Source organism: Cricetulus griseus (assembly GCF_003668045.3).
Source record: "Cricetulus griseus strain 17A/GY chromosome 1 unlocalized genomic scaffold, alternate assembly CriGri-PICRH-1.0 chr1_0, whole genome shotgun sequence".
NCBI classification, from domain to species: domain Eukaryota; kingdom Metazoa; phylum Chordata; class Mammalia; order Rodentia; family Cricetidae; genus Cricetulus; species Cricetulus griseus.
In genome coordinates this window covers 208,109,292-208,121,490 of record NW_023276806.1, presented here as the reverse complement: position 1 = coordinate 208,121,490, position 12,199 = coordinate 208,109,292, and the positions used below count along the sequence as shown (strand labels likewise).

General features: G+C 40.6%; 1 protein-coding gene across 1 annotated transcript in view; it reads right to left on the bottom strand.

Moving 5' to 3' along the window:
• Window positions 1–12,199, bottom strand: part of Cttnbp2 (cortactin binding protein 2) — a 151,770-nt gene that overhangs the window by 128,949 nt on the left and 10,622 nt on the right. The window contains exon 2 of the mRNA XM_027389955.2: window positions 10,804–10,911. Within this exon, the coding sequence (XP_027245756.1) occupies window positions 10,804–10,911 (108 nt within the window). The remainder of the gene's footprint in view (window positions 1–10,803; window positions 10,912–12,199) is intronic.

The following is a 12,199-nucleotide window of genomic DNA, read 5'->3' as shown; positions in this document are numbered from 1 at the left end:
AGCCAAGATGATATTTAATATTGATGATAACAGTAAACAAAAGATAAGAAAAAGGAGGGAAGGAGATATTTGGGAGCCCCTTAGGGAGGGGTGTTTAAGAAGGCATGAAAGACAGACATACATTCATGAAATCATAATGAAACACAAGTATGCTTCATCCTTTTATATTAATAGAACTTAATTTTCTGCCCAGACTTGAGTGTCTGATTTACACTACATTAAGGTTATTATTATCCACAGAAATTTAACCATTAAAACTTAGTGCCAAGCTGGGTATGGCAGCCTATGCCTATATTCCCCCTGTACCTGTGGGACTGAGGCAGGAGGATAACCTGAGCCTGGGTAAACGAAGACAACCTAAAATCATCATGAGGTCTCATCTCTAAAACAAAGGCGTGAAAAGAAGTAAAGACGAGATTCCAGTAGAAAATGCAATGTGCCCAATGATATGCAGTTCAGACATACTACAGACATAATACCTGGGTCAGGGCCTGATGCTGAGTGTGTCTCCACTGTTTCCCAGAGTGATTTACCAGGATTCTGGGCTGATGAAATGCTTGTTTATCCTACCGAGTATGGCTTGTGTGGGGCTCTTAAGTGATAACCCACTCCAGGAGTGTACTCAAATCAGCCTGATGGATGCTTGAGGACAAAATGAACTCAGACACTGTTGCAAGATACCTTCCAGCACTTTGTAAAGCCACTTTCTGCCATTTAGCCCTAATCTACACAAAGGAGTTTAAAGGAATTTGAATACAGCAAGTATGTTCTGGACTATATAGCTGGCTTACATTTTTTAGGCAGAAGGCATCAAATAATAATACCCACATAATTTAAAAATCTAACGTGAACTGAGGTAAACTAGATTTGGAGAAAATTAAATTGAAGGCAGAACTTTGTCTTCCAAAAGATGCCTGGTGGGGAACTTTCCATATCAATCTTAATTTAAACACTCACAATCAGCTAAATCTTAATGCTCTGAAGAAAAAACACTTCTTTGCTAAGCAATAAAATTGATGGAGAAGATGCATGTTTTGGACATCTTGGGAAAGGGCACAAGAGCCTTTTGATTCTCGAGTGACTCCGGAGGATTTGCTGTGTAAGCACTCTGGCTCTCCTAAATACCTCCAGCAGTTTGGGACTGGTGATGTAGTTATTTACATTTAAAAAATTAAATCGTTTATAGCACAATTCAGTGCACTATGATTTTTTAAAGTGATCATTTAGAAAATGCACATTTCTCCCTCATAGTTAAGCACTCCTGTGGCCTCTCACATGGTCAGGAGGACACAATGCAAACACCATGTCTGTCATTGTCTCACCTTAGCCTGACTCCTCATGTCATTTCATTCGGTCTCCCTCTGACCTTCTGCAGCTCATATAAACAGCCACTGTCCTTCCTCTGTGAACATCTTTCCACCTCTGCCTGAACCTTTCCTTCCAGCTGAGTTCACAGTCAGGTCTAGGGATTTCTCCTCCTCTCCTCGCCCCTTCACTCCTTCTCAAAGCATTTGCTCTTTTCCCTACACCATGGTCATTTGGATTTTAATATTTTTATTTTATTTTTCAAAACAAGCCAGTTGCTACTGCCACTAGCATGAGGTTATTTCCAGACATTGATTTTCTATGTAAGGAACCACAGTCAAACAGCATATACAAACACACTGAAAATCTACTTTATTTGAAGAAGAAAAACAACCCAGTGTCAGCCAATTCTGAACAATCAAGCCTCAGATAACCACTAGTTGCCAACTGATCAACTCATCCACTCTCAAATAAAAAAAGAAAAGAAAAGGACTAGCTGAAACCAATTAGCCTATTTCTGTATTTTTCTTTCTTGTTCTGTTGATAAAGACTCAATGTCCACACTACCTAGTAGCTGTTCTGAACCTTTTCTGCTTACCCATTTCATAAGCCATCATTTTGCTCAAATACACACTCAAGTATAACCATTTTTCTCATCAGTTAAATGCCCATCTCTCCCACTGGAGTCTAAGATCCAAGAGACAGAAATCAGGCCCTTGTGTTTCTACTGGGACAAGATAAGAACATCAAAAAGATAGATATCTGCTGAATGAATGAATACATGTGTCTTCTGGTTTTGTTTTGCCACTCTTCTGAATTACCACTTGAAATATAAGCTACTGCTATCCTAATGTTATTTCATCAAAAAAACTATTGCAACAGATGGTGACACAGGCCAAGGTTTCAGCTACTTAATAGCCTGGGGCAGGAAGATCACAAGGTCACATTCTTGGAATAAATCAAGACCCTGACTCAAAAACACATAGAAATACTGCTGGGGATATACTTTGGTAAGTAGGCGCTCACATAGCATGCTAGTTAATTTCTTCTCAACAAGTTAGGGACATCTGTGAAGAAGGAACCTCCAAGGAGAAAATGTGCCTACTAGTGTAGCCTGGAGGAAAGCCTATGGAGCATTTTTTTGATTAATGATTGGTGTAGGGGTGGCCAGTGCCACTCCTGGGCAGGTGGTCCTACACTGTACCAGAAAGCAGGTTGAGCAAGCCAAGGGGGAAAGCCAATAAGCAGTAAGCAGCACTCCTCAGTGGCCTCTGCTTTAGTTTCTGCCTCCAGGTTCCTGACTTGAGTTCTGTGGTATTTAAAAAAAAAAAAAAAAAAAAAAAAAAATGGCCTCCACAGGCTCACAAAGAGTGGCACTATTAGGAGGTGTGGCCTTGCTGGAGTAGGTGTGGCTTTTTTGGAGGAGGTGCATCACTGGGGACTGGCTTTGAGGTGTCAGAATCTCGAGCCTGCCTAGTGGCTCACTGTCTCCTCCTGCTGCCTCTGGGTCCAGATGCAGAACTGCAGATCCTTCTCTAGCACCATGTATCTGCATGCCTGCATGCCTCCTGTCACGATGATAATAAAACCTCTAAACTACATAAGCCAGCCCCAATTACGTTTCTTCTGTAAGAGCTGCCATGGTCATGGTGTCTCTTCACAGCAGTAAAACCCTAAGACCAGTTCCTATGCTGAATTCCCTTCGTGATGGACTGCAAGCTGTAAGACGAAATAAACCATCTCCTTTCCAAGTTGCTTTTGGGCATTGTCCTTACTTAAGCAACTAAAAAGGAACTAGAACAATATGCTAGGGCCTGGGTTCAATCCCCAGTACTACAAACAAATGAAAAACTTACTTACAGTTTGACTCAGAAAATTAGAAAGATAGAACCAGAAACCTCCGAATTTTTTCCCCTAAGTGTTACAACTAGAAGAAAAATACTAGGATTTTGAGGGTGTTACTTCAAACCCTTATTAACTTTTTCCAATCAGGATATGGAATTAATCATAAATATGATAAGGAAAAATCCTACACAAATCCCTAAGTTATTCCTTAGCCTTGGGCACTGAGACAATAAACCTAAAATGTAAGCAGAATGCCAGAAAGAACATCCCATAGTTTTCAGGTCCTTGTAACTGCAGTATCTTCAAATTGCACAAAACCCCACATTCTTGCCTTCCTGCGTGTAACTGTGCATTGCACCCAGTTTAGAGAGACACATCACTGAGTTCCACAAGCCTCGTTGGAAGTTTGTTTTCCTCATGGGTATTTTCATAATTCAGGAAGGAAGCATCACCCAGCTAATTCTCTGGCTCAGTAACTGGGCCAGGACCGGTAACATTATCAGCACCATGGTAGAAGAGTCAGGAGTGGAGAGAGTCAGCAACCTACTTGACATATGACAAAAAGACACTAGAACCCCTTGTTCACCAGGGCTATTCACAAAAACCCAACAGATGCAAGAAAAGCCCATGATGGAGAAGTGAGACAGTGGAAGCTATGTGACCGGCCTATAAGAGTCATGCATGAGCCTGGGGGTCCAGCACTTTTCCCCTCTCACCGTCCTATTCCCATTCTCATGTGCTCTACCCTTTTCTTAATACATCATCTCTATCTCTTACTACATCATCACATGGCCCTGGCACAATTCTTTACTGCGGTGGTTTTCACACTGTGGATTGCGACCCTTTTGGCAAACCTCTAATTCTAAAAATATCTACATTATGGGTTCATAACAGTAGCAAAATCTCAGTTATGAAGTAGCCACAAAATTGACTGCACGGTTGGGAGTTGCCACAACGCGAGGAACTGTACTAAAGGCTGCAGCGTTAGGAAGGTTGAGAACCACTGCTACACTGGGACCTAAGGGGCAGGAAACTTCAGTAGGTGACCACTGACTGCACTCTGACCTGTGCTCGTAACATCAACTGCATTTCCTAGACCATAGAACAGAACTTTTCCTCTCGTATTCTATTTTTTTTAATTAATTCTAACTATTCACTAAAGAAAATAAAATTTCACAGAAAGGAAATTGTTAGTTTCTGGTTTTGTCTTACTGGACAAAATACAATAGTATTTTTAAATTACTGGCTATTTGTACTTCATGAAAACTGATTTTGCTGTAGAAATGACATAATTCCTGATCAATTCTCCCTCTCTTTTCTCTAGACACAGAAAAGTCTTATCCCCATGGACAGCAATAGAAAGGAATAAATTTATATTTTTGTGAATTCAGCCATGCTTATCAAATCCATTCGTTAAAATGAACAACACACACTCACACAAATACTCTTTGCTTAATCAATTGCCAGCAATCATAGGGGAATTTTGTTTTACTGAGTTAAGACCAATGAAAAGCCAGGTTAGTATTCCTTTACCAACACTTAGCCCACATGCTGTATGAGGTATGCTCACACTATGCTGCCATTTACCGAGAACTGGTTTGAAAACTAGAATGGAGCACATTATTCTGTCTGATCCTCAGGGGCCTCGGTCTGTGGAGGGTGGGCACCTGCTTATTCTGTGAGAGGCTCTGGGGTGATTCACGGCACCAAATGTTCTATATCACCATTCCGGCTCTGAGCGTTACGATCATAAGCATATTTCACTTTGAAAAGTAAACCACTTTAAGTCCTGGGGAGGGGGGGAGACTGTAATTTTAAATAGTAAAATATGCAGCATGTTTGGAAAGGGTCATAAAATTTGTTAAAATGGGCATGTTCAGATTAACCTTTAGCTTTGAAATGTCAGTATGTCACAATGGGTTCAAATCATTTAAGGTTTTACATTCATTTTGTTCAAATATGATTTTTTAAGTGACATTTCTAGTGGTCAATACAACTTCAGAATGGTGTTGATCCCATGGGAGCAATTGTGTCCCTCATAAGAGACCTTCCTTGAGGGAGAAAGAAAGGGGGTAGGATAACATGAGGGATCAGGAAGGTCAAGTTGGGGAAAGAACAGAGAAGGAGAGCAAGGAAAAAGATACCTTGATAGAGGGAGCCATTCTGGGGTTAATGAGAAATCTGGCACTAAGGAAATTTCCAGGAATCCGAAAGGATGACCTCAATTAAGAATCTAAGCAATAGTGGAGAGGCTACCTTAAATGCCCTTCCCCTATAATGAGATTGATGACTACCTTAAATGCCACCATAGAGCCTTCATCCAGGAGCTGATGGAAGCAGAAGCAGAGATCCACAGCTAAGCACTGAGCACTAAGCACTCTTGGAATCCAGTTGGAGGAGGAGGAGTGATGAGCAAAGGGGTCAAGACCATGCTGGGGAAACCCACAGAAACAGCTGATCTGAGCCAGTGGGCAGGCCCCCTGAACTTGGGTGTCAGTTGGGAGGCTTGCACAATCTATGGGGCCTCTGGCAGTGGAACCAGTATTTATCCCTAGTGCATGAATGGGCTTCTGGAGCCCATTCCCTATGGAGGGATCCTCTTTCTGCTAGATACATGGGGGAAGGCCTAGGCCCTGCCCCAAATGATGCGACAGACTTTGATGATTCTCCATGGGAGGCCTCACTCTCCTTGGGGAGTGGATGGGGGATGGGATGGAGGTTGGTGGGGGAAATGGGAGGACTGGAGGGAGAGAGAACTGGGATTGGTATGTAAAACAAGATTGCTTGTAGTTTAAATAAAAATTAATTTAAAAAAAAAAAGAGACCTTCCTTGGTCATCACAGCTAGGTGTACTGTTGACAAGAACGGGTTGGAAGGCTGGCGGGCAATGTGGAGGCTGCTGACCACCTGGAAAGATACTGGATACTCTCTCCTCCCCACAAAGGAATCTAAGACCAAATACCAAGTGGGGGTGAGAAAACCAGCTTCCATTCATACTTAAAAGTCTTAAATTCCTCTGCACTTTTAACCCAATGAATAGATCAGGCTTTTGTTTTGCTATACTATAAAATGAAGATGAATCTAGGAAAACTGAATACGTTCAGTGACAGTTTACAAAAAGTGAAGTCTGGCCTAAATGGCACTATTGGGAAGAACTGATTTAAAAACATGCAAGGTCTGGATACAGCATGTTTCTGAATGTCTGGTGTATCATATCTCTCCTTATATGCATCTCTATTTCACTTTTCTGCCTGGCATCCAGTAGGTATTCAATGAATACATTTTTGTTTATCTTGGACAGGATTGTACTATGTAGCTGGCCTCAAGCTCTCAATCCTCCTGCCTCAGCCTCCTGGACTGCAATTACAAGTATTTGCTAGCCTGTCGAGCTGGACAAACTCTTGAGCACGATGTGAAGACAGCTGTATGCTGAAAGCTTGCGGTTCACCTTTCCTTTCACTGTGCATTGGCATGAGGGCTACCCCAAATCAGGCTTCCACCACGCAGAGGAATCCAACTCCCACAGGAGAGGCATAACATAAAAATAATCCTGGCAGTTAACTGAGGACTTGGCCGCCTCTCCAGCTTCCATCACTCATCTTCACAACGTTGAGAGAGAAAGAACATCCACTGTAGTTTAGGTCTCCTTTATATGGCTGTTTACACAATTCCTTCTCTAGGCATTTCTGTCATCTGATAGTCCCCACAGGTTACCAGAGCTGGAAGTGAAGTCTATGTAAAGTAATGTTAAAATGGTCAAAATTTGAAAATTCCAATTTAACAATTTTTACGTCTAAAGATATTTTTAAAAATTGTTAAAGTGAATACTGTTACAAAGCTATGGACTTTTATATTAGAGTTTTTTTTTTTTTTTTCTTAAAAAGAAAAGCAGCAGGCCCAAGAGAAGGCTCAGAGGTTGAGTTCAATTCCCAGCAACCACATGGTGGCTCACAACTATCTATGATGAGATATGGTGCCCTCTTCTGGCCTGCAGGCACACAGGCAGACAGAACACTATATAAACAATAAATAAATCTTTGTGTTTAAAGGAAAGCAGCAGAAATGCCAAGATATATACTGTAATCTGTGTTACCACTTCCAACTTGTATTTATTAACTCTTCTTCTCAAAAGTCAACTGCCACCAATTCAATGATCAATGAAATCTTTATGACTTGAAACTCAAAACCACCAGGATCATGTGGTTTAGAAAGTGAAACAGCTTGGTCTGAAGCACATTTTTAAAATCTAAAGAATTTCGACATGTCACAATACAATCATTTCCAAATCTAATACAGTGGAGGGTACAAATTAGTTATCCCTATTTCAATTACTAAGCTCGAATAGCAAATACTTTTTTCTTTACTTGAAAAAGACAAATGTCGCCAGGCGTTGTTGGCACACGCCTTTAATCCCAGCACTTGGGAGGCAGAGGCAGGGGGATCTCTGTGAGTTCGAGGCCAGCCTGATCTACAGAGCGAGTGCCAGGATAGGCTCCAAAGCTACACAGAGAAATCCTGTCTCGAAAAAACCAAAAAAAAAAAAAAAAAAAAAAAAAAAGCCAAATGTATGTCACTTGCAGATACATGGTATACTGGCTACTGATTAAAGATAGCTTGGTTCTTAATTTATAGATAAGTTTATCTATTAATATGAAATAAACATTTTCACATCCTTTCGTGTTCTTAATTTTTTTTTTTTTCTGGGGGATTAATCAGCCAGTAAGGCGCATTCAGCTGCACAATGAAGGAAAAGGCAATTTAATGATACGTTTGGGCCCAGGTAAATATTTGACTAGTTCCTGTCAAATGCACAGGGAACAATAATCCTGGCATTTGAGTCTATTCCAGGTTGCACAAATATGTGAAAATTCCATTACTACCCAGGCTTCAAACCAGATCGTCTAAATATTTAAATAAATCATAAACAGCATTTTTTTAAAAAGCTTTTAAGAAGATCTCACACACACCGAATTCCACAGAGTGTCTGTGTGACAAAGCAAGTGGAGGGCTCCTCTGTGAGCCCACGGTGTGGTCCTGGCTGGACTGCCTTCTCCCTGCCTCCCTTGTTTGATTTCAATCTCTAAACACAGGAGACTGGTCTGTCAGTGCTTCTCCACAGGCTATGTTGAAGCAGGTCAGAACATTTTTGTTTTCTCATTAATTGTGTCTTAGAGGGCAGGGAGGTGAGAGTACCAAAGATCTAGGAACTTTCTGTAGTTCTTTTCTTTTTTGGTTTTTCAAGACAGGGTTTCTTTGTGCAGCTCTGGCTGTGTTGGAACTCACTCTAGAGACCATCAGCCTAGCCTCCACGAATATTTTTCCGGTCCTCCCCAAACTTTTAAATGCCCCTCAGTTTATTCCTCTCATTGAAACTTTCAGTATGACCATTTTGAATCAAGAGAGGAGTTCCTTTTTATCAATAAACAACTTATTTAAATTATTCTAACAAACTGAATTTTCTAGGGATTGAATTCCCACACAAACATACTCTTCCCTCTTTCTCCATTCATTCTTTCTTGTTTGTTTTGTTTGACACCGAGTCTCACCATGAAGACCACACTTGCTTTGAACTTATGCTGATCTCATTGCCTCTGCCTCTCCAGGGCTGATAGCCATCACAGGCCTGGCTAAACATGTGCTTTTGTTTGGAACTTTACCAGAAGTCATTCACCCTTTCCGTAAAACCACCTCACTGTATGTATCTGAGTCACACTAAGGTAGGCTTGGGTCAGGATTCTCTTGCAACTGCATTTATAGAAATGCTATAAATAAGTGCAATTGGACATCATATTCTCCAGTAAACATACATAAATGAAAACTCATTTTCTCTTTTTCTTTTATTGAAATAGATTTTTTCATTCAATATATTCTGATTACAGTCACCCATCCCCTAACTTCCCCAAGATCTTCTCCACTTACTGTAACTTACTTTTCCATTCAATATCAGGAAATGTATGTCATAACTGGTTGAGATTTTTACTTTTTTTAACTTTAATATAGTATACTTAAAAATCCAATTATACATAAATGTCCCTGGCAGGCTAGTCAAGCATGGCAGAAATACTTTATGAGCATGAGAAAAAGGATTTGATTAGGGTTTAAACCACTTGCCACACAAGTTTCCTCATAATTGAAACTCCAATCTTATAGAAGATATCCACTTGATCATTAGCGAACCTTTGCCTATACTCTCCCAACTGGAAATGTTGCAATTAAAGAAAATGTACATGCTTTCTAAAACGTATAAACAAAGAATCCGCTAAGCGTTCAAACACGTCTGAAAGCAGTTGCAGACTGCACCGGGCCAGCACATTTTGCATGCTAATACAGAACTGAGAAACACAGAAGGGCAGCTAGAGCCCTGCCTTTTCATTGGGTTCCAAGAGGTGACTGCATTCTGGAACAGTGGCACACATGGCAGCACTGTATTCTCAAAGGGGAACAGGACAGACCACACTCACCACCCAAGTATGCAGACAGCCACTTAGCAAAGCTTTGTATCCAAAGAGCTGTTGGCTCCACTTCGATGCTGGCTTGCAGATGACACAACCAGACTCCCAGTTTAGGAGGGAATTGTTCTAGGACACTGAACTGATGGTAAATAACACACCTACTGCACCAATTTCCAGTATGTGGGATCCGGGAACTGCTTCCACTCCCCCTTGGGACCAAGTTCTCACCCCTGTACAGAGCTGGGTACACCCTTGTATGTCCTATGCGACCCATCTGCCATTCCTACCTACCTACCTACCTCACATCAACACCTTAAAAGTTCTTGTCACAGGCAACAATCAGCTGTATTTTTACATTTTTTATAGATTCTCACATATTAAAATAAGATCCACAGGACAAAGTTTAAGGAAATCATGCTTAGTGAAATAAGACAAACCGGTGCTTTATATGTAATAATTACATATATTAATTATGTAATTACATAATTATGTAATTACAATAATTACATAATAGTCATCCTTTCCAAATAACTGAGAACCAAGATATATCTGATTACATACAAATGACTATAAAAGAGGGAAAAAAGCAAAACCAAACTGAAACTTATATCAGCTGACTGATATACCAAATCAAGATGTGGAATTTCCAATCAGAAAACTGCACCAATACAGTTTAACATTGCTTCACAAAGAAACTGTCATTGAGGCATCTGATATATTCTTTGTAAGCTATTATAGAAAAAAATTTAAGTTACTGAAAATTCAGATAAAATAATTTGAAGATAAATACATTTTCATTTTAACTGAGTTTCTGAAACTGAAAACATCAATTCATGACTTACATAGGAAGTGAAATCTCTTAATTCTCCTCCCACAGCTATCATATACATGCAAGACACCAAAGTACTAATTTTCTAAGATTGTATGTCTAAGGTCAAACAAATACGTGCTATGTCCAAGGGACTACTGATTAACACAGTAGACTTCTCTAGTCTCCCGTTTTCAGTGGCTTATTCTCAGCCTCTATCAACCTAACACCCACTTGATTTATCTCTCTTGTAGATTCTAGGTTTTGAATGAGGAGCACACAACAGCGTAAGGCAACATTTTAAATGCAACTGATTCAAAAACTAAGAAGAAAGGTGCCTCTGCCATTGGCTTTCTGAGAAATTAGAAGGACACACCCCCAGAAAGTTCTTACCCGAAGGGCCTCTATGACCAAGTCTCTGGCCTCTAGTTCCCCTTCCATCACACTGAGGAGCAAGCGAAGCTCTGACTTGCTGAGGTTATCCACATCGAACTCTTTTTTCTGTAATGCAAATTTAAAAATGGAGTCAATACAAAACTATTCCTTAAGAAGATATATATAGTCAAACATGGCAGACACTGGACATCCATCTCAATATCTCAATACTGGGAAGAGGAAGCCAGAAGTTCCCAGGAGCCCCCTGGCCAGCCAGCTAGCCTTGACAAACTTTAGGCCAATAAGAGACCATGTCTTTACAAAGGGAAGGATTGTAATGCATGAAGAATGATACCCAAGATTGTCCTGTGGTCTCCACATGCATGTGTATATATATGTACATTCACACTCTTAGCCATAAGTGTACACACAAGGACATGCATACAAGAGAGAGCAATAAGATAGACATGGACAGCCTATGGATCATTTCTATCCAGTGGCTTAGTGTGCAGACTGATGTTTGACCTCCTAGAGAGAGAAAACCATGTAATGCCATTTCTGCAAACCTCCCCTCAAAAGAGATATAGTTGTCTGTCTGTCTGCCTAAACATCTGGACAAATTATACAGCACAAATTTAAAAGTCCCTGGAGTCTATATCAAAACAGGTCTGGCCTTGGGATAGGGGGCTGGTTTTGAGGGTAATAAGAAAACACAGATGTATTCCTTGGAGGGTCCCTGACGTAGTGGCTCCTGGGAGGCTATTATAAATTCCAGGGCATCCAATAATAACAGGTCTTGTTTACAGAACACTCTGGCCTACAGATGTGTTACTTGGGCCATGAAGAAAAGCTTCACCTTCCATTCAGCCAACATTAGAAAACCTGAAAATATTACTAAAATTTCAAAACTCTGTCTTCTCTCTCTGTAAGTCAGATGTCTGGGCATTCTCAGATTTACATTACTGTACATAAGAATTCATAGTCAAGTAACAATTGCCCCTTTCTAATGAATATATTCTTCATGTTGTCAACACTTCCTAATTCTCTCTCTCTCTCTCACACACACACACACACACACACACACACACACACACAGAGAGAGAGAGAGAGAGAGAGAGAGAGAGAGAGAGAGAGAGAGAGAGAGAGATACGCTTTTAAAAAGCCTGATCCATCACCCATATACAGCTATCCTGACCTGTGGTCAGGTGACATTGTAACCATGCTACAGAGATAAATAAACCTATGTAGCTTCTTGCTCTTCTATAAGGAAGGCTAAAATATGGCTCAAGGACTAGAAAATTAGGCTTCTTAGAGAACCAGGTACACTACTAGGCTCTTGTTTTTCTAGCCCTATCACCTCTTCCTAACAACGTTCCCTGGTGACTACTTCCTAGTTCTCAGTTAGGCTTACACA